At 52.1% G+C, this 23,088-nt stretch overlaps 1 protein-coding gene across 4 annotated transcripts in view; it reads left to right on the forward strand.

The window, feature by feature from the left end:
* The window catches only part of VIPR1 (vasoactive intestinal peptide receptor 1), a 31,821-nt gene extending 22,706 nt beyond the window's left edge, over nt 1-9,115 (forward strand). For all 4 annotated transcript variants that reach the window (XM_006051814.3, XM_006051815.3, XM_006051817.3 and 1 more), the window contains 7 exons: nt 2,389-2,542; nt 3,081-3,141; nt 3,349-3,415; nt 3,790-3,881; nt 6,627-6,756; nt 6,986-7,027; nt 7,706-9,115. In XM_006051814.3, coding sequence (XP_006051876.1) covers nt 2,389-2,542; nt 3,081-3,141; nt 3,349-3,415; nt 3,790-3,881; nt 6,627-6,756; nt 6,986-7,027; nt 7,706-7,897 — 738 coding nt within the window. In that variant the 3' untranslated portion in view covers nt 7,898-9,115. The remainder of the gene's footprint in view (nt 1-2,388; nt 2,543-3,080; nt 3,142-3,348; nt 3,416-3,789; nt 3,882-6,626; nt 6,757-6,985; nt 7,028-7,705) is intronic.
* The last annotated feature ends 13,973 nt before the right edge of the window (nt 9,116-23,088 follow it).

Here is a 23,088-nt window from a genome sequence, read left to right on the forward strand (position 1 = left end):
TGCTCTGTCCTGAATCTCCTCTTCTCTCTCTCCTCCCTCCTGTCTTCTCCTTCCCCTCTCTCTCCCTGTCTCTTTTTCTCTCTCTCCAAAGATGGCCAAACTCCTGTCTGACCCTGCCTGCCAGTTCCTTGAAAACGACTTCCCTCCCACAGCAGGCGGGGGTGCTTGGCTATCTGGGGGTTCACACACCTCCTCCTGCCGATGAGAAACACCTCTTCTAGGTGAGAAAGGGGACACTTGGTGCCACAGCCCATAACCCCCTTCCCGCCTCCACTGCTAACTTCCCATGGGACCTTAGGGAACTCCCTGCCTCAGTTTCCCCATCATGCAAGGACATTTGAGCTTCCTTCCAACCCTCCTCCCTGCTATTTGCATTCCCAGGGCTCTGCTCACTGTGCCCCCCTTTTTCCTACCCCCATGGCCACCTGGAGCCAGTCCCACCCCACACTGCCCTGCATTTCTTTGTTTCTTCCCCTGCCATCAGTCACTCTGGACCTGCCTAGGGAAGGGAGATTGAGAGCATTTAAAGAAGTCATTGCCCATCACTAAGGATCCATCTCCAGGTGATTCTGAGCCCCTTCCTGAGTGCCTTGCAGCCCTGAGCAGAGACAGAGAGCTTGAGACCAGTCCTGGCTCCTGTCTACCCCTTGTGGTCAATGACTCATTGCCTCATGAGTGACCTCAGAGGTACTGCGTTACTTCAGGGATCAGCAGTACCTTCTCCCCAAAGAGTGAGATTGAAAGTGAATCTCTGCAGAGAGTGATGGTAGAATCTCAGTGTCTCAAGGTAGAGGGAACACCAAGAGGAGCCCCCTGGCCATTCCCAGAGTGCCTCAGATGACCCCGCCTGGGAGCTGGGCTCAGACCTGTGGGACATGAGCCCCAGAGCCTAGGGAGCAGCCTGCAGCCTCCAGCGCACTTGTTGAGGATAATTGTGGCTTCCCTATTCATTAGCAGCTCTGTGAAGCTTTTCTAAGGCAAGAAGCAGCACAGATAATTGTCCTGTTAAAGATCTGAGTTATTCTTGCTGTCAAGCAAATGGGGGAGGAGGGGGGAACGGACTGCCTATAGCAGGAGGCACCTAAGTAAGACCTGAGGAAGGACTTTCCAGCCAGGAGAAGAGTGGAGTCTGCTCTCTGAGGATGCTTCAAAGCCAAGGGCACAGGAGGGAATGGTGGGAGCCTGAGGTCTGGGTACAGGGAGGAGTGAAAACAGAAGACTTCCTGGAGGACGGTGTCTCTAAGCTCTGGCTTACATGTATCTGGGCTCACTTTGAAATGGAAGATTGTTTCTGGGAGAGGACAGAGGGTCCAGAAGACCTTCTGATCATGCCAGCTGGGCCTCCCAGAGCCCCTGATTGCCCTCCCCAGGGGTGTCCCTGACTTCTCCCTTGTCCTCACCCACATGGCTAGGGAACCCGTTCTTCACCTATCTTCTCCAGCCCCCAAGAAGAATGAGCACCCCTCCTGTCTCCTCTTTTTCCTAATTTCTTCATCCCCCTTATCTTCCTCTTCTCTGTCCCTATCTTTCCCCAACAATTCCATCTCACCGCCCCCCATTTGCTTTATGGCTCACAGCCCCCCCTGCTACAGGCAATCTGTCTCCCCTCCCCTCCCCTGTCCCTGAGGCTCCTGACACAGTCCACAGCTCCTCTCCCTACACACTCAAGGGACTCTTGCTAATAAGAGCAAGAATTCTTCCTTATACCTCTTCCAGCTACTTTCCATAGTAATTGGAATAAGGTGATTGAGTAGCAGAGGTGGTAAGTGGATGGATTGGTAGCTGGATGGCTGAGTAAATAATGTGCGGATGACTTGAGTAGGTGGAAGGATAAAAGGATGAAGTAAGAAAAATTGGATAGATGATGGGTAGAGGGGTGGGGTATATCAGTGGGTGGATGGACAAGTAGATAAATGAATGGATGAAGAGATGTCCAGCTGTCTGAGTCCATAGTGGATGTCTGATACGTAGATAATAGATGAATGGAGAGATTGCTAGGTGAGTGTGTCGATGGATTGGCAGATGGAAGATGGTGGTTGCCGATAGATGATGTGTGGATGCATGGATGGTAGATAGAAAGATGGGTGACTTGAAAGTGGATGCTGGGGGTAGGTGGGTAAGTGTATGGATAAGTGGATAGGTGGGTAGATGGATGACTGGGTGGGTAGGTGAGTTAATAGATACATAGATAGGAAGATAAATAGATAATACATTCATGGGTGGATAATTAAAATTGTGAGCTTATTCCAAAGCATCTGATGGTCTAAAATTAGAGCTAACAAGGAAGTTGGCTGTACTGCAGTTCTCTTGATCACCACAGACAGAAATGTAGGCAGGCAGGGACCCCTGCTTGCTCCAGTGAGCCCCCTCCCTGCTCCTCCCCTGCAGGTGGGCTGCAAGGCAGCCGTGGTCTTATTCCAGTACTGTGTCATGGCCAACTTCTTCTGGCTGCTGGTGGAGGGCCTCTACCTGCACACCCTGCTCGCCGTCTCCTTCTTCTCCGAGCGGAAGTACTTCTGGGGGTACATATTCATCGGCTGGGGTATGGTACCAGGGAGGGCTGCCAGGATGGGAACAAGGGGGCAAAGCTCGGGGAGCTCTTTAGGGGGGCGGGTACCAACCCAGCCTGCACCCTTAGGTCTTGCTGGGCTGCAAGTCCTACCTGCAGGGCACTCGGCCAAGGATCGAGAAAAGTCCTCCAATTGTCTGACCCCTGAGCAGGCGCCCTCTGGCTCCAGCTGCACCTCGGGCTGACCTGTGGGACAGACAGGCTCTCTGAACATCCTTCCACTTCCCCTTCACCCCTCGAAACACACAGGGATGCTGCTAATCTATAAAGCACCTCTGCCAAAAGGAGAGAAAGACTCCCGCTTTCTGTAGACAGGCACAGTCCCTCAGTCTCAAAGCTTCGCCCCCTCAGTAGCGTATCTCTGCAGAGTGAACTGTCTGCGTATGCCACCACGAGTGACTGCATTGGAAACCCTCCCTATTCTCTCCCTGTCCCTCCCTGGTTCTTCCTCCTCATCTCTCCCTCTTTCTCCCATGCCCTCTCCTCTTTCTCTCTCCTTTGGTCCTGACAGGGGTGCCCAGCACATTCACCCTGGTATGGACCATCATCAGGATCCACTTTGAGGATTATGGGTGAGCGGTCAGCCGGCCCCCTCTTCCTGGCTCCCGACACTCAGGGCAGATCCCCTGGGTGGGATCAGGAGGGGCTGGGGAGTAACAGCCTCGGGGCCAGTGGTTTTTAAAGGGCTCCGGGGCAGAGCTGGGGACGGTGGGAGGACGACTGACTCTCTTGGGCCGAGGACAAGCTCTCTCCTTCTCCCCCACCGTCCCCTGCCCCAGATGCTGGGACACAATCAACTCCTCACTGTGGTGGATCATAAAGGCCCCCATCCTTGCCTCCATCTTGGTAAGCCCTGCTCCCACCATTTAGGGATGGGGAGACTGGGCCCGGAGTGGGTAGGCAATTGACCAAAGCCCCACTGGACATTCACGTCTAGGTCAGAACTGAAACCTAGACTTCCTGATCGATGCCTGAGGCAGGACTGTCCCTAGCTCTTTCCCCAGAAGGTCTTCCTTTAGAGTAGAGAAAGCAAATGGGGAGGCCCAGCCCTTGGGGATGTGAAAGAGGGTTCCTGGATGACTCTCCTGAACAGGGAAGAGCTAGGGAAAAGGTACAATAGACAGGTAACTTGGCCTTGGCAGAAAAGGCCATCAGTCCAGGGGACTAGACACCCTGCCTCCCCTCCCTGACCACCTAACCTTGGCCCCACCACCCACCAGGTGAATTTCATCCTGTTCATTCGCATCATTGGAATCCTGGTTCAGAAACTGCGGCCCCCAGATGTCGGGAAGAGTGACAGCAGCCCGTACTCGTGAGTACAGGCCCAGGGCCCCAGCCCTCCCAGCTCCAGTCCTCAGATCATTCCCCATTCCCTAGAAGCTCCCCTCCAGAGTCACCAAACAGCCAGCATGCTCTGCCCAGCTCCACCCCATGGCCTGGCTTAGTCCACACATGTCCCCACCCCAACCCTCCCCTGGCCCATGAGTCCCAGGCCTACTTCTCTTCACAACTTACCTAGAAGGGGATCTGCCCTGCTGTGTATCTGCTGCTAAACTAGGGAGCTCGAGAAGATAGTGGATAACCTGTGTCCTGTTCACACTATGTGCCCAGTGCCTGACTCGTGCCTGGCACAAAAATGAGGTGTGGTAGACGGATGCCTAGGAGGAGCCCCAGGTCTACCAAGGAGACAGCCATATTCAGGACTCAGTACCCCCTGAGAGTAGTAATGGCACCCACAGGTTACATGCCAGGCGCGTGCAATGGGGTTTCCAGGCTTCATCTCATTCCATCCATATAGTCTCCTCCAAGTGTTAGTCGCTCGGTCATGTCTGACTCTCTGTGACCCCATGGACTGTAGCCTCCCAGGCTCCTCTGTCCATGGGATTCTCCAGGCAAGAATACTGGAGTGGGTTGCCATTTCCTTCTCCAAGTCTCCTCCAAATCATACCCATTTCACAGATGAGGAAACTGACCCATACTCCCTCCTCCTCCTCAAAGGTTTGGGAGCACATCACCATGGCAGGGCGAGGGCATACTGCCCATGGGGACAGAGGTCATAGCCTTGCCTGAAAGGCGTGAGGGGCAGTCCTGTGCTTGTGGGGATGAGAGAACCGGCAGGTTTCATGAGAACAATTAGGCTGGAAGACAGAACTAGAAAAACCCAAAGCGGGTGGCTGTGGGAGGGTGAGTCGGTCTGTACACCCACAGATGGGAACAGGAGATTGATTATATGCACCACACAGACAAGGCAAACCTGGGGCATCCCACCAGGGCCTTTCAGTGCTGGGATTCTAGAATGTTCTCCTGGGCCCAGCTTCTCTCTGGGGAATCTGTGCTGTTGTTCTAATCTGGCTAGAAAGAATGTCACGAGCTGCTGGATTTAGGATTCTATTCTGGAATCCTGCGATTCTCTCTGATGAGACTAAGACGACTTGAGTTCCTGGTGTGACAGCTTTCCCTCCTGCTGGGTGTGGAGGCGGGGCTTCCCTTCCAGTCTGAGAAAGGAAGGCCCTTCAGGGGCTGCAGTGGGCCTGAGGGCTAGCACAGCAGGCCTGTGCCCCCTCTTCCTCTACTTTGCCTGCGGGGCCTTGTTTCCCCCAAACGCACAACTGCTCAAAAGGGCTTGGATCTGAGGCAGAGCGAGCCGGTCATCGCCAGGTCCACGTGGGTGAGGTGGAAACTGAACAGCTGTCGGCAGGCAGGAGGTGGGGGGAGTGGAAGATGGAGCTCCCTGTGGGGGACTGTCAGCTCCCACTCTCCACCCCTCCACAAGCCTTCAGTTTAAAGAAAGCCTCCATCTGCCAGTCGCGGGTGCGTGGGATAGGTTTGCAGCCAGAGAGCAGTGGGCAGGGCTGGGGATATTGGTGTGATGGGGAACCAGGTCCAGGAAGGAGCGGGTGGGGCCAGGCCAGCTCTTCTGCCCAGTTTGCTGTGGGTCCTTAGACTTAGGGCTAGGCTCCCCTGGACTGACTGCCAGGGCAGGAGAGATAAAGGCAGAGACACATCCACCCCTCAGACCTCTCCCAGCCAGAGGACTGTGGGTTCACGCTGCCTGGACCAGCTATCAGGTCAGGGGGCTGGGAGGCCTGAACCAGGATGAGCCCTGTTCCACAGGAAAGCGGCGAGTCATTTCAAGTGAGTGTGGACCCTGCTGAGCACGCAAGGGTGGTAAAGGAAGAGCTGGTCTTTTGGAGAATGCTGGGGTTGCATGTATTGGTCAGAGGGAGAAAGGGGTGTGATCCCAGAATAGGTAGCAACTCCTGGGGAAGTGGACACAGCAGAGAAGCCAAAGACAGGCCTTTGCTAGTTGACCCCGAGTCACCCTTGGTGACCAAGCACAAACTTGAGCACCCGCCATCCTCCCAAGTGACCTTGGACAGATGCGGTCAGCAACCCAATGACAAAGCCTTCCTTCCCAAAGGCCCTCAAATTCCAATAAAACATTGGTCTCTCATAAAAACATTGCACTTCGCAGCACCCAAAGCACTTCCGAGTTTACAGTGGTTGGATGGCATCACCAACTCAGTGGAGATGAGTTTGAGCAAACTCCGGGAGATAGTGAAGGACAGGGAAGCCTGGTGTGCTGCAGTCCATGGGATCCCAAAGAGTTGGACATGATGTAGAGACTGAAAAACCACTTCTCTTACTTGACCATGTTGAGCATACACTCACCCCATTGTACAGATTGTAGAAATTGAGACCAGGGAAAAACAAACCACGATGTCCCGTTGCTTAATATCCCCATTAGTGGCCATGGAGCCTGAAATAACCACTATTACGCATCATCCTCGGGTTTTTCAGCAGTGGCCTTCCTTTATGTGCTCTCCTCCAGGAAGTGAAATAGAGGGGTTACACTCTGTCTCTCATGAGCCTGTCCAGAGGAGGAGGGCTGGGGGGCATGAGGATATAGGCACTGCAGATACGGAACAGAAATATGTGGGCAAAGGGCTGGCGAGAACCCACAGCCCATCCTCACACATCCTGCTCCTTGTCCATGTCTTCTGTGGCCACATGTGTGGACACGCATGCCCACTGCCTGCCCCTCCCCTGTCCCCAGGAGATTGGCCAAGTCCACCCTTCTGCTGATCCCCCTGTTTGGCGTGCACTACATCATGTTCGCCTTCTTCCCCGACAACTTTAAGGCTGAAGTGAAACTGGTCTTTGAGCTCGTCGTGGGTTCTTTCCAGGTAGGAACTGTGGACGTAAGGCTGCATTCTTCTCTGGGCTTTAAGGGAGGGGATTCTCCTGGGGCCTTGGCCTCTTGTCCCTAGGTGCCAATCTTTCCATTGTAATAAGTATCTATTAAGCACCTACTCTACATTTAGCCCTTTGATTAACTGAGGGAACACAGGTAGGGCAGGGCTTGGGGCTCTCTGGGTCTATCTTCCTCACTTCTCCTGCTCCCTTCCTCCCCAGGGTTTTGTGGTGGCCATCCTCTACTGCTTCCTGAATGGCGAGGTAAGCCCCTCCCAGAACTTGGGGGCCAGGGAACAGAGTCTTGTAGCCCCAGGGTCCAAAAACCCTGATGTGTAGAGCAGAGAAGGGTCAAACCTTGCTATGCCAAAGGTGGTCCTCAGACTAGTACGTCAGTGATGGCACCTAGGACCTTGCTTAAAATGCTGATTTCTGAGACGACCCCGGACTTGCTGACTTTGAATCTGCTTTTAAGAAAATCTCCGGGGATTCGTGTGATTCGTGAGAGAAGAATGTGAGAAGTGCTGTGTTGGGTGGCTATGTGCAGTGTGAGCGGGGATGGTTGGAGGCAGCAAGAGAAGGTTGAGTCACTGTGGAGCCTGGTTACAAAGCAAAAAATCTACTTGGATGAGTTCAAGTGATTTAGAAGGCAAAGATCAGGAGACTACAGTACAGCCACCCCAGGCAGCATCCCACTCCCTCCCTAGACTGCATTCTCTGATCCTCTCTGGCTCCCACCTCCCTCAACTCCAATCACTTGATTTGACCTGGCTCCACCAAGGAGGTCCCATCTCTGCAGCACCCAAAGTAGCATCTGGCCCCTCACATTAGACTCCTCAAGAGGATATGACTGACTGGGTCCACATCCTAGATGGAGTACAGCCCAGTCAGCATGGCAGGAGGCTTCCTTGGGGCGGGCCTGACCACTCTCCCTTCTCCCAGGTGCAGGCAGAGCTGCGGCGGAAGTGGCGGCGCTGGCACCTGCAGGGCGTCTTGGGTTGGGACCCCAAATACCAGCACCCATCCGCAGGCAGCAACGGGGCCACGTGCAGCACGCAGGTCTCCATGCTGACCCGTGTCAGCCCGGGTGCAGGCCGCTCCTCCAGCTTCCAGGCTGAAGTCTCCCTGGTCTGACCGCCAGGTGCCCAGGCGGGTGGGCAACCCCTCTCGCCGGCACCGCCCGCCACCCCGCGCGGCACCGGGGGCAGAGACCTCTCGGGCGAGGTCAGCCCCAGCCCTGAGCTCAGGAGGCTTCCCAGGGCCCCCAGATCACTGTCCGGAAGCCCCTGGAGAACGCTGCCTTTGCGCCTGCCTGGAGAGTCGAGGGTACATAGGTGGAGGAACACTGGAAGCTCCTACCTGGAAGACGTGGGGTGAAGCTCAGTCTTCAGACTCCGCCCCCAAAGACTCCCTCCGCCAATCGAGGGCAAGAAACCTGCATATTCTCACCTGATTCCACCCCCGGTAGCTCTCGCGAGCCATCGGAGAAAGGCCGCAGCCTATCCCCTAGACAGTGCATTTGGGAATGTGCTGTTATCTCAGGCGACAAGGGTACTGCCCCAAAAGGTCACCTGCCACCACCACCTGGACAGTGCCTGAAGTTCCACCGCTGACATCAAGTTCTTTTGGGTTAAGCATCACCATTCAGGCATCTCTCCAAACATGCGGTCCCCTCCCTCAGTGCCTCCTCATAGCTGCCAGCTCTTCGCAGTGAATGAGTTTTTCTGCCTCCAGCAGGTGCGGTTGTAAACAAGGAGTTTTTAGTTTGGGCAGCTATCTCCATAGTCCCTGCTAAGGTGGAGTTGCCCCGGGATGGCTGGACCAATTCCAGTAGATTACCTCCAGCCCTACCGATCCTCATGGGCTATGGGAGCTGCCCACCTGTGTGCCAACTATTAGCACCAGGCTCAGAGGTGATGGACGCTCACAGGCCCCTTCATCCTCACAGCAACCCAGCAAGGTGGGCGCTAAATCACAGTGAGCCTCACACAGAGCAGGTACCTCACCTTGTCACACAGACAGGATTTGAACTCAGATCTTGCTGATGGGAAAGTGAAAGCACAGACTTTTATGCTGCCTTTTATATATTGTAACCAGCTGGATCCTCTTGCTTATTTGTATCACCATTGGTATTATTATTAGCACTATCCCCAAACCCCATTCCCATTCTCCCCGGAGTGTGGCTGAGGAGTCCTCTGGCCCGTGTATCCCTGGACAAGAGCCTGGGGCTTGTCACAGCCTGTATCTTCCCCGCACTCCTGTGGCCACATGGCTTGCTACCCACGCCCCAGCCAGAAGATCCCCTCAGGACTGCAAACAGGCTTGTGCAACAATAAACACTGGGTTGGATTAGCCGGTTTTCCTGGTGGTTGGTGTTCCCATGTGGGATAAAATGGGGACCAGCTTCCAACTCGTGGCCCTCCCCCCTTCCCCCATTCCAAGGAGGGCTGGTCAAAATTGTCACCGAAGTCAGACGCCACCACCCCTCTGGCTTCCATGTGAGGAACACAGTTCTAAGGGCTTTCAACTCACATATTGCTCAGTGGTACCCTCTTCTCTCCTCTGAGGGTGGTGAAGTTCCATCCCGTCCTTGTTGTGTCCCCCTGCCCCCTAAATCCAACCAAGAAGAGACAGTTCTATTCTTAGAACTATACAAGACAGCTGACAGAGCTGTCTGCAGTCCCAGAAGTGGTTATGTCTGGGCACTGACACCCAAGGAGCATGCAGGTCATGAGATGACCATGTTGCCGTTGTCCAGGTGGCAGAGGACAGAATAAATGTCACCAGAAACAGACAATACCTCTAATAGGTTTAAACACAGAGGCTGCAGGGTGAAAAGATGATGCTGGTCAGCAAGGGATGGGTTCAAAGCCATTGCTCCAGTTGACCTCCTTGGGTTCCCCTTCCTGCAAACTTTCTGCCTGGTCCTGGCCCAGTCACCACTCTGCCTAAAATCCCTCCATTAGTGAGTCATATCTGGGAAGAGAAGCAGAGTTATCATCCAGGAGAATGGAAAAAGAGAGAGAGACCCAAGACAGGGACAAAAAAAAAAAAAAAAAGGACAGAGGTGGGGCCCTGCCACCCCACAACTCCCCCCTCCTGGCAGGGGTTGAGGGGCATTCAGGAATGGAGAGAAGTTGAGACACGGTTCCTGGCCAGCAGAGGTCATGAGCAGACATCCTAGGCTGCGTATGAACTGGGAGTAGAATAGGGGTGACCACGAGCAGAATTTCTCCTGCACCCCTCACCGGTACCACTGCTGCCTTTCTGGGCACGGTCAGACCAGACCAGCTCATCTCTATCGCCACCTGGTGGGTGCCTCAAGGACTTCACCAAGGTTAGCCTTAGGGACCCAAATACCTGAGTGACGCCCCTCCCCAGAAAGCCAGGTGACAGAGAGGTCAGGCCCTCTCTCCTCAGATCCATTTCAGAATGAGATTCAAGAGAGAGAGGAGGTGGTGAGGACACAGGATTGATGATCCCAGAGACAGCTTGGGATGAAGGAGACCCAGGATGGGCCCTCCAACCAAGCCCTTGTGACAGTGCTTCCAGCCTCAGACCCAGCTGTGACCCCAGGTAGAACCAGACCTCTGGTAGCCTGCAGGCGAGGCCCTGGCCTTGACCACATCTGACCCCAGACCCTAAGGACAAAGCCCAGTTAACTCAGGTGGGCTCACTCTGGGAAGACAAAGACAAGTAGCCCCCCACCATCCTGTCACAGACTGCCATCATGTGGACGACTCCTGCCACTCCAGGGGGCAGTATGCCCAAGGAGGGTGACCAGTCTGCCAGTAGAATTGATAAGGAGCATCTTCCAGGTGAGGGGTACTTCCTGAGAACTAGGGAGGAGTTGCCAGATCCCAAGGGAGCAGAAGAGGTGCCAGAATCACCTGAATCCAAGTAAGCAAGTATGGGGGGCTCTTTGCAGCAGGAATTCAGTGGGGGCTTCTTAAATGAAGCCAAAGGGGGAGGGTGGGTTTGGAGCAGGCCACTCTGGCTGCTGAGAAGAACCCTAGGGGTGGGACAAGGAAAAGCTGCCAGTCCATCATCCAGATGCGGAGGACCTGGTTTGGAACATGCTGAAGTAAGGTCTGTGGGGTACCTGGGAAAAAACCCAAGACTGCTGGAACCTGACCTAAGGGGCCAGAGCCCAGGCAGGAGGTAGGGAGACCAGAGCAGCCCCCGGGGGTGGGCTCAGGGAGTCTATATCCCCAGGCACCTCCATCTGGCTGGCAGGCAGGGGTGGTTGGAGTGAAGAGCTGGTATCAGTGACTCAGTTCCCATCACTTGCCTAGGGCCTGTTTTAACGGGCAATGACCCCCCACCCCCACCCTCCGCTCCTTACTGTTCCCTCCATGTGGGAACAGGAACTGCTCTTATCTCTCCCGGGGGAGGGGGCCGGAGCCACAGCTGGCAGTCATTAAACACCCTGATCAGGCCGGGGATGGCTGAGATATTAATAGCTAGGAGTCGATGGCCTGGGAGACGCAGCCTCCCAGAAAAAGGGACAGAACCCTCTGCAGGCCATGGGGGGATGAGGAGGATGGGTCAGGAGGCCATCCAGGCAATGCCCCAGCTCCCAGGCAGGACAGATGAAATCCAGAGAGGAGGGAAGAGACTTGGGATCGCCAGTAAGTCATCAGTGCGGCCCAGCCTTGAACTCAGTTCCCACAGCCCCAGAACCCTGCCTCATTATATGAATTGTCATAAGTCAGATTCACTTTGATTGCCCTGTACAGAAAGCTAAAGGCAGACCTAATTGGTGAGCCTGAATCTTTATTGTCTTTATTCCAAAATCTTGATTTTTTTTGTTCATTTTGTGCTTTGACATTAGTTTTTATTTTTTTTAAATATTGCATTAAAATACTTATCCTGATTACCACTGAGTTTTTTGTAACCCCCTTAAGTTTTGCATCCAAAAACAGTGCCTCACTTGCCTCACCATAGTCCCAGCCCAGCTCCCAAAGGTCCCAGTGTCTCTGAGCTCAGCGTATTGGCATGGAAAAAACTTTGAAGAGTTCTGAGCCAGCCTCTATGTGGCCCAGAGGGAAGGGGTCCTGCCAGGGTGATGCCCACTAGAAGTAGGGAGCTCCAGATGAATTCAGAGGCTCAATAAATGTCAACTTAGACCTAGATGTTTCCTGTCCACTCTACCATCCTCAATATGTTGACTTTTGTCCTCAGACTTATTGTCTCTTAATTGCAAGATGGTTGCTGTTGCTCCAAGCATCACATCCTTACAGGACCCCATTCACTGGCAGGGAGGAGAGTGCTTCCTGTGTGTCTCTTTTTTGTCAGGAAAATAAGCTATCCCAGAACCTACTTTCTATATACTCTCTTCAGGCTCTTTGGCTAGGACTAGGTCACACACGCAAGCCCTGGCTGTAAGAGAGACCCCGCTTTCAGAGGCAAGTTGATCTAATAAGGAAGAAGGATAGATCTGATAGAGGCAGATAGCTATTGAGTAGGCAACCAACAGAGTCTGACTCTCAGTCTCCTTTGGGACGCCTCTTTGGGTAAGTGTATGGCCTTCTGTATTCCCTCCATCTAAGCCTGGGGGTGTGGTAGATGGCAGAGGGGAGGAAGCCAAACCAGTAATGGGTCAGTGGTCAGACCTAGAGAACACTCTAAATCTCTGTGCAAAAAGAGATTTTAAACATTTATCATTTATTTATTTACTTGGTTGTACCCAGTCTTGGTTGCAGCATTTGGGTTCTTGTTCCCTGGGACTGAACCCAGATTCCCCTGCATTAGGAGCGCAGTCTTAGCCACTCAACCACAAGGGAAGTCCCAGAAAGAGATTGAAAGTAGGAAGGTAAACAAACGTATAAAAGTTTGGAAGAATGGAAACTAGGGCACGCCTAGCTTTGTGGTCACACCACCCCAACTACCTTGAAGGAAATTATTGTCAGTGTCCGAGTTGCACATCCATTAAACTGGTGACAAGGAAGTAGAGCATAGTGTGCTGCTGTGGCAAAAACTCACATCTGCCAGATCCCACCCAGCAGCCGCCACGCTGCAGGAAGAGAGGCCCCCACTCCCCTTCTGCCTTCCACTTGCTCCCAAAGAGCCTCCCTCTAAGTTGCATCTGAATTCTCAGCAGTCGGGGGGTCTGGGCCTTCTAGCCCCTGCAACCCAGGGAAATATGGAGGGGGCTAGGGAGGGGACACCAAGGGCCAGTGGGCCGTTTCTAGCACAGAGGCTCAGGTGACTTTGCGGCCTGAGTCCCCAGAAATCAGAGCCCATGACCAGGAACCAGGAACAGGGAACAGAGAAATATGACAAAGGGAAACCGAGAGCGCCAATACTCCAGGTGGGTTATTGAGCTGGTCACCACTCTGCCAGTGGGAACTCGTGTCCACGGGGACCCTCCAAGGAGTGCCTCACACTGCTGGGCAGGGCAGGACTGAGTGTAAGCGGATGCCTGCAGCTGTCCCACAATGACTCTGGAGGCCCTGGGGCAGAAAGCAAGAGCTGTGTGGGACAGCTGAGGTGGGGTCAGTCCCGTCTTTCCTGCAGGAGCAGCAGAGGCGGGTGAAGAAGACACGAGGCAGAGCCCAGTACAGGTGGCCTTGTGGCAGGAGAGAAAGAAGCCTGGAACAAACTAGGCTAGAGTCTTCTAAGGTCTCGGTGGGCATTCACGGTGGCCAGGCGCTCATGGGCTCCCAGCCTGTGCTCCCGGCTCTAGGCCCCATCTCAGTTCACTCTGGCTCCTCAGATCCCTCCAGCCCCAGCCATCCCTCCATTTCCACCCTGGGGATGAGCTGCTCTCACCTCTGCACTGGGCTCAGCAATGCTGAGACAGGCCCACAGGTCCCCACTCAGCCACCTTCCCCGTGCTGAGTAGAGGAACTTCTGGAACCTTCCAGGCCTCTGGGAGTGGAAGGAGGCTTGAGAGAAGGTGCCTACTCAGACCTTCTTGCCTTCAAATCTGTAGCTCCACTGTTTTCACCCAGCAAGGCCTCCTGAGAGCCACAGGCTGCCTGGTGGGGGACGAGGGAGGACAGAGGGGGACAACGCAGAGGGGGACACACCCGCCTCTAGCTTCAGTTTTCAATTCCTTTCCCTTCAAGGTTTCATCCCAGAGAATGAAACCTAAACAAGCATCTGAGAGATGTGTCCCCTCCCCTTCCCACCACTCACCAGCTGAAGCTGGGTTTTCTTCCCCAGCTCCACCCTCTCCCCCATCCTCCCCCCATCCTCAGCCCCTCATCCTCCCCCATCCTCAGCCCCTCATCCTCCTTCCCTCCATCCTCCCCTCCCCACATCCTCCCTGCTCCCAGAGATGGCTTCACCCATCCCCACCCCTTCCCTGGTTGTCATGGTGGAAGGGCTTCAAAGGAGTGTGATTTCAGGGCTTAGGGCATGAGAATGATACCGGTTTATTATTTTCACAGTATTAACGTCATTCTGTTCACTCAGCAAATAGTGACTGAGCTCTTGCTGTGTGCACTGTTCTAAACAGAGACCAAGGCAGAGGTCCTGTGCTCACAGAGCTGAGCCTCCGATGGAGGAGTCAATAAATAAGAGAGGAAAATTATAGAATAAAGAAGGCAAGACGGGCTTGGGGAAGGGGTGCTCTGTTGGTTGGGGTGGTTGGACAAGGTCACCCCAAAGGGTGGTGCGGTGACAGGCGGTTTCCCTTTCCCGGTCATCAGAGGATTTTAAACCATATATGTCAAAACTGGGGCCCAGAGACTTTGAGGTCCAGGTCAAAAGATCCAGTCCCCTGCATGTGCAGCAGCAGCCCTGACAGTATGTGAGAGCTACATCCTGGGCCTTGGGGCCTCAATGCCGTCGGAACCTCTCCTAAGCAGGGGCTCCAGTGCCCACAGCTCGCATGGTCACTGGGAGGGGATACCTGCTCAGACATGGGGAGAGTTGTTCCTTGGAGCTACACTGTGGCAGTAACCCGGTCCAGAGATTCCATCTGGGTGTGGGGGCCAATAGGCAACCCCCCCCAACACCGGTTCAGTGTCCTCTGTGCCAAGTGACAGAGAACAGACCGCTCTTGAAAAGACTAATATTTACTCTTCAAATGGGCGCTGGCACAGGCTATTTCCTGCAACTGGCGACTGGCTCACCCCATGGGCTGGACACGACAAGAGGCGTTCCGGGAGACAGGCTGATGTCCCCGCGGACACCTGCTGCCCCGAACGAGACAGCATCTTTGAGATGGGAACGGTATGTTCCAAGGTCCCATCTCGTCATCTCATCTCTGCTTGCGCACCTTCATGGTGGGTGCTCACGACCTCCCGAGTGCTGTTGGACAGCCCTGTGAGAAAGTGCATCCTTGTTCTGGCCCGTGTTCCTTGCTTTCAGCCCTCACTCTCATCCCTGGGGCCTCGGAAAATGTGCCTGGAACAACCCCTCAGGGCAGGCATGGTCCTGGTCCCCTTCTTGCCTCCCAGCTCCAGCCCCCTCCAGTTTCACTTCCCCAGGGCTCACTCTGCCGGCCCCGGAGCCAGGACAGGCTATTTATGGGGTGGGAGGGAGACTCGCCTTGGGTGCACCTCTGTCCCCTGCAGCTGTGTGCTGTCCCCGTGAGAGCCCTTTAGCGGAGTGCCTCCTGTGGGAAAGAACCTCCTCCAGGAAACTCTTGGTCAGACGGCCTGAATCTAAGGAGAGGGTCCCTGGCGGCCAGAGTCGGCTCCCACCCACCTGCGTTCCCTCTCTGCAACCGCCTCCTCTCTGTTCTCTCCCCTCCCCCTGCCCCCATGGGTCCCAGAAACCATCCCTACCCATTACAGCCCCTGGGCTTGGCTCAAGCTCCCCAGTGGAGCCCAGGAGGCTGAAACACTCCAGAAGCACACGGGCCTTCGGAGGACCCAGAGGCAGGCCCTGTCAACCCGTCAAGTCCAGTCAGGCCAGGGCACCCTGGAAAGATCTCCAGGGGCAACGCAGTCCCCCTGGTTCTTCCAGGGCTCTCAGACCTAGCTGCTGACTCTAGCCAGTCCTCTTTTTGTTGTTGTTTTTTGGTTGGTGGGTTTTTTTAATTCCTTATTTTCTCTATGCGTGCTAAGTCGTTTCAGTCATGTCCGACTCTTTGCGACCCCAGGGACTATAGCCCTGTATAGTCCTCCTGTCAGGGGACAGGCTCCTCTGTCCATGGACATTCTCCAGGCAAGAATACTGGAGTGGGGTGCCGTGCCCTCCTCCACGGGATTTTCCCGACCCAGGGATCGAACCCGTGTCTCTTACGTCTTCTGTATTTACCTAACTCCCAAACTTCTGACTTCTTATAGGCAACCATTCAGATGCATTTGACATGGATCTTTGGGAGTATATTCTTAGGAAATATGTCATCATTTTGTGCACATATGTTTCTAATTTGTATAAATGTCATTTTTTTACTCTGTGCTACATTCTGAAGCTGTATCCATGCGGCTACATCTAAATCTGGCTCTTCTGCCTCCCGCCCACTGCCCCACAGTAAGCCTGCATGATTTATCCGTCACGGTAGACATACCAGTTGCTTTCTGCCAATGAAAGTAATGCTTCAGTAAACATTTCTCTTCATACGTGTCCCCTTAAGGATCTGTGTAAGAATTTCCCAGGGACACAGAACTAGAATCGAAGTTTCCACAGCATAAGGTGCAGGTATGCTAAATTTTGAGAGGCAGCTGTATCCGTTTTCTAGGACCGCCAGAACAAAGTGCCACAGGCTGGGTGGATGAAAGAACAGAAATTTATTTTTTCACATTTGTGAAGGCTAATAGTTGGAGATCAAGGTGATCCATAGGGCTGGTTCCTTCTTGGCTTACAGAAGAGCACCTCCTCCCTGTGCTCTCCTGAGGTCTCCCCTCTGTACATCTCTGTGTCCTAATCTCTACTTTTAAGAATTTGAGCCCTCTTCATATGATCTTTTTTTTTTAACCTTAATTACCTTTGTAAAGACCATATCACTTCCCTGGTGGTCCAGTAGTTACGGCTTCCCTTTCTAATACAGGGGGTGTGGGTTCAATCGCTGGTGAGGGAGCTAAGATTTCCTCCCCCCAAAACAAAACAAAACAGAAGCAATATTGTAACAAATTCAATAAAGATTTTTAAAATGATCCATATTTTTTAAAAGACCCTATCACCAAATACAGCCACATTTTGAGGCACAGGAGGTTAGGACTTTGACATATGAATTTGAGGAAAACACAGTCCAGCTCAATAACAGTAGCACAGCTCTTCAGACTGGCCATACATGAAGTCCCATATCCCCTCAACTTGCTCCAATACTTGCTGCCACCCAGCTTTCTAAGTTTTGCCAAACTCATAGGCATAAGGTAATACCTTACAACTGTTTAAATAGGTATTTCTCTGTATTTCTAATGATTTTAAACATCTTCATATGCTTATTAGCTTTCTGGGTTTTCTCTTAGGCAATTTGCTCATTTTTCTGTTCAAGTCCCTTATCTTTCTTAATGATTTCAGGACTTGCTTGTATATTAATCCCTTGCTGATTTCAGACATTGTAAATATCTTCTCTCATTCTTTAAACTTTGTGCATGAAATCATGATTTGTATGTCATCAGATTCATTGAGCATTTCACCTTGAGGGTTGTGCTTGTGATGCGTTTTGTTTAAGAAGCACTCTTTCATCCCGGGTCAAATACAACACTCCCTGGTGTTCTTCAATGAATGAAATAGTTTTCGTCCTGCACATTCAACTGGGGATGTCTTAGAGCTGTTTCAGCAGAGCCAGGAGCACTCAGGTGGGCCCTTTCCTGAGCCTCACTCCTCTGCTGGCCCTGCCCAAGGATGCTACACAGCTGTCAGGCAGCAGACCTGCTACCTGGCTCCACAGAGGTTCGGTTCAGTTCAGTTCAGTCACTTAGTCATGTCCAACTCTTTGCAACCCCATGAACTGTAGCATGCCAGGCCTCCCTGTCCATCACCAACTCCCGGAGTCCACCCAAACCCATGTCCATTGAGTCAGTGTTAGAGTCCCAGAAAAAGGCAGGCAGTTCATCAGCCTAAACTAGCACACAGCCCTCCTGGCACAGAAAGGGCGCCCTTTATGGGCCAAGATCCCTTTTTATTCTCTGTGGCACTTTTTATTCCAAGTGCACCTTGTTCTCAGCCCAAAGGACAGAGCTCTTGGCTACACTGTCACCGCCTACCTAGGACAGGCCTCAACTCCTGCATCTGAACACAATAGGGTTGCACCTGATGGTGCCTAAAGGTTCTGTCAACTCCCAAATCCCAGAACTCAATAATCCAGATACTTATTTTAAAAGTCTTTGTCCTCCCCCGAAAATCTTCGCTCAGGACTGACGGTGACGAGAAACTTGGAGCATGTGTTCCCCTATGTGGTTAAGGCATGGTCAGGAAAGCTGGGTGCATTTGTTTTCTTTCTGGGGAATTTTATCAGCTGCTGAAGGAATCACCCTGCAAAACAGCACCGGTCCCTGGGCTGGGAACCTGGTGGTGTGCCCTCTGGTGGCCGTTTCCTGACAGGGCTGGTCCTGGGAAATGAAAAAAGAAAAAACGATATGACAGCTCAGAGCCCAGAACAGGGAAAGGTAACTAACTGGCTGTGGGCACACAGCCAGGCAGAAGCAGAGGCTGCAGAGAAGGCAGGCCTCCCAGCCCCCAGGCCAGGGCCACAGTTGCTATTTTGGTTTTCCCAAGGTTCTTCCTGGACCCATGATTGCATTCCAGACTCCAGGGATTAGTGCTGAAGACTATTTGAGCCTGTGCACCTGTCTAGACCTCACTGGACAAGAGGACTTGAATTTCATTTCTCTCAACACAACCCCCTCCATTATGCCAGGCCCACATCACCCCCTCTAGGAAAACAGACCCACAACTCAGAATTTTTCACACAAACACACAAGTTAATGAGCACCTTGGATTTATTCTCTTCCCACTTCTGGAGCCACCTCGTTTATTTTATATATATATATATATATATATATATACACACACACATATATATATATACATATATATATACACACACACATAGTATATAAACGGTTATACAACATTCTTTACCTATATCAACACGTTTAGACTTTATGACTGTCTGAAAGTTTGTTAAAACACACTCATCATATACTCAAAATAGATCTTCGTTATTACATGAAAACAGAAGAAGCTCATATAACAAGGGTAGCAAGCATTCAAAATTAATATGTGAAATAAATGGTTTTCCCTGGCTAAACAAGCCTCAATCTTTAATGCCCTCAATCTTCAATGGAGTAGAAAACTCCATTAAACAAAATGGAATCCTGGGGGCCACATCGTATGAATGACTTATTGGATAATACTTGTAGAACAACCCAGAATCTGAGGGTTAAAGAAGGTCATATGTACCCAGCACAGGGTGAAGGAGCAGAATGGATTTGATCATTTCACACTACATAAAGGTGCTTGCGGGCAACAGCCTTGCCATCAGTACATACGGGCAGATGTTCCTACATCCTTCATTCCCAGATTTTACTGACAAGTCTTTTTTCACAGGTTCTCTACCAATCACATTTCGCCAGCAATACAAGTTTGACATTACTGCTCCCAGATGGCAGAACCAGAGCTCTCCTCACCTGGGTCAGAAACAGGCCATGAGATCTGGTCTAACCAGCAGACCTGGCCTCCCTGGATCCTGGAGAACCAAACATCACTGGTACTAAAGGTGCTGTGCCTGGAAGGCAGGAGGCAGGTCCAGGGGCAGGAAGAGAGGCCACTACCTTCCTGCAGTGAAAGCATGAGGCATTTTTTTGTAAAGGTCAGAAGACACAGCTGTGCTGAGCTGTGCTGCCTGAAGCATGCAGAACCTCTGCACGCTGAGTGGACCAAATGCAAAGCCTTTCTCCTCCTGCATATAAACGATGGATTAACCCACCATCCCCTCCATGACTGCTTTTCCCCAGCCAACACCTCGCTGGGGAGCAGGCTGATATTACCACCATTTCCCAGAGGACCCCAGCCCATGGGCCACAACTTGCCCACTGTGGGGCCGGACTAAGTGGAAGAGCCGTGCCGACCTCCAGGCCTGGGCCGGATGACAGGGCGCTCCATCCTGCGTTACCTCCCCAGGGCACATCTACTCTCTTCTTCCACCTGTATTAATGCTCAGGGCGCACAGGTAAGTCTTCCCTGCACTTGACTGGGATTCTGTGTAGAATCGCTTGGAATGTGAGCAACATTGGGGCAGGTGTCTGCGTGCTCATCTGGCCTCCATAATCCCTCCCTGCTGGCCAGTCCTCACTTGCGCTGTGCTGTTCTCTGAGGGTCACCCATCCCGGTGTGACGAGTGGCTGATTCCATCAAAGAACAGTGAACAGCAGCCCTGGTTGAAGGTATAGCGTGCAACCCCCATATGCCAAGGGGACAGCTGCTCTCTTCCAGCAACCAGCCAGGCCCCAGCTCCACTCTTCGTCTGCCCCCTGCTTCCTGCACCCCAAAGAGCCAGCCTTGCTGTGCGCCTGTGGTGCTCAGGGGAGAGGGCTGGGCCTCAGTGTCATCTGCTCCCTCTCTGAAGCTCCTGGACCCACCCTGTCGATTACAGTGAAAGGTGGCTTCCCCCTCCCTCCAGAGCCTCTAATTTCAGCCTCTGTCACTAGGACTGGAATGTTGGCAGCAGAAGTGCAAAGAGGCAGGGGAGACCTGAATGGGGGCACCTAGGAAAAGAACAGGGAACTCAAGGTGGGGGTGGGAGGAAGGATGCTAAGTGTTCTCATTTCCTTCCAATATCCTTTTTCTTACCCTTTGAAGATTTAAAACTGACTCACAGATAAAAGGGGTGCCAGCTGCAGAAGCAAAACCAGGAGCCTATGGTCATCCTCCCACTGCGGGCAGTGAGGCCTCTAGTACCGAGAGGAAATCCCACCCAAACATACCTCCAAGTGTCCCTGCCCAGGACAGGAAACCCAAGCATGGCCCTGTCACAGTCAAGCCGGCCTGCGGGAAGAAAAGCAGAGCCTACGTGGTTCCCTCACTAGCACACCTGCGGGTGGGGAAGCCTTGGGCTCGGCCCCTGCCGGACAGCACTGAGCCACATCCCAGCCCAGATAGAGCAGACGGGACACTGCACACAGTGATGCTCAAGATCTTGCCACATCTGACACCAGAAGGCACTTTTAAGGGTTTTCCAACATTAGTAGCCCCGTGAGATCAGTTAACGACTGAGAAAACAAAGGTGCTAGAGCAGCTAAAATGAAGGCCCATGGCGGAGTGACGGCCATGTGGGGTCAACTTCCTGGCATCAAGGATGACACACTAAAAAGCTCTACGCCTGACCAAGTCAACCCCGAGCCTGCGATTTCCCTTGGACAAAATCTCCAGAACGCCTTTCCTATCATCAGCCTCTTCCTCCAGTTGAACTGAGGCTGCTCTTAGCTGGGTTTCAGTTATGTAATGTTTATGTGGTCATTACTCTGTACTGTTTGCCAACTGCATCTTTTCCCTTTGGTTTGCAAAAGTAAATGTCAAACCCCATGTAGGTGTTTACAGATTCAGACCACATTCGACCAGCTTGTGGATCACCACTCCATTAGGCCGGGAGGGTCTCCTCTGCAAGGACTGTGCTTCACTACTTGCTGAATGTGGATCACAGACCCCCGGGCATCTGGGTACCGGGCTACATGGCAACACCAATAGCACACGAACTCAAGATGAAAATAATATATTGGTAAGCTGTTCTAATCAACTTTAAAAGCTCTGTGTGCGCTGCTAATATGAAAAGATTGTCTCTCCTCCTTAGCTTCCCATTCTATTTCACCATCTCTTCAAAGTTATGTCCCAGAAAGCCTGAAAATTTATCTGCTGCTGCTGCTGCTAAGTCGCCTCAGTCGTGTCTGACTCTGTGCGACCCCATAGACGGCAGCCCACCAGACTCCGCCATCCCTGGGATTCTCTAGGCAAGAACACTGGAGTGGGTTGCCATTTCCTTCTCCAATGCATGAAACTGAAAAGTGAAAGTGAAGTCCTCAGTCGTGTCTGACCCTCAGTGACCCTATGGACTGCAGCCCACCAGGCTCCTCCATCCATGGGGTTTTCCAGGCAAGAGTACTGGAGTGGGGTGCCATCGCCTTCTCCGATTTATCTGCTAGGGATGCAGAAAATTAAAGTGTTAGTCTCTCAGTTGTGTCTGACTCTTTGCGACCCCATGGACTGTAGCCCTCTAGGCTCCTCTATCATGGGATTCTCCAGGCAAGAATACTAGGTTGAGTTGCCATTCCCTTCTCCAGGGGATCTTCCCAAACCAGGGATCTAACCCACATCTCCTGCATTGCAGGCAGATTCTCTTACCATCTGAGCCACCAGTGAAGCCCCTGCAGAAAATTATGCAAATTGAGAAATCATTGGGGAGATGACTCTGAGGTTTAACATCTGAGGATGCTGCCAATGTAACTTTCACGTCCAAATACTTTGATTAAAAATAGGAAATTCTATTATAAGAAAATAAAGTTACCATGGCAACATTTTCCCACTACAGTTCCTAGTCACATGAACTTTTCTTTTAAGTGACACTAGGTAGCTCAGTAACAATACACCACCAGTAATGAAAGGACCAAGGTCAACTGAATTCCCTAAAATGACATCCTTGCTTTCCTTACCTGCTTGTTAACTCCTGTGATAGTTTTCAACTCTTAAAAACTACCAAAATAGGAATCTGTAATTTATCAATATCACACAATTCAACCCAGAGTATTCTATGCAATATGGTGGAGCTATTCATATTCCAGACTTCTACAATGAACAATCCAAAAGCCAAACTTCCCAAATGGCCTCCTGAGCAGTACTGGACAACCCAGGCTGAAGTTTCTAGAGGCCTCAGGGATCATATTCAGATCTAAATTTTGGAAAACTATGATCAGTCAATATTTTGACAAGGAGAGAAAGAAAAGTACTTTTCAGAGCACCTGCGTGTGTGCAAAGTTGCTTCAGTCATGTCCAACTCTTTGTGACCCCATGGACTGTAGCCCACCAGGCTCCTCTGTCCATGGGGATTCTCCAGGCAAGAATACTAGAATGGGTTGCCATTTCCTTCTCCAGGGGATCTTCCCAACCCAGGGACTGAGCACAGGGTTAATTATAACGCTTTATAAGCTATAAAGCTCTAAAAAAGTTAACATACATACAACCTTTGTTCATATAAAAATGAGGGAGTTGGTGATAGACAGGGAAGCCTGGTATGCTGCAGTCCATGGGGTCACAAAGAGTCAGACACGACTGAGCAACTGAACTGAACTGAATCTAATGAAGATGATTACAAAAGGTGTAGAGGAGTAATCAATTTGTGAGGTCTTCTGAGAACAAGTACTCAGGGTCAAGTATTAAAGGACATGATTAAAATGCCCGGCACTCGGCTGCCACATACAACGTTGATG

This window comes from Bubalus bubalis, chromosome 21 (genome assembly GCF_019923935.1).
Source record: "Bubalus bubalis isolate 160015118507 breed Murrah chromosome 21, NDDB_SH_1, whole genome shotgun sequence".
Taxonomy (NCBI): Eukaryota; Metazoa; Chordata; class Mammalia; order Artiodactyla; family Bovidae; genus Bubalus; species Bubalus bubalis.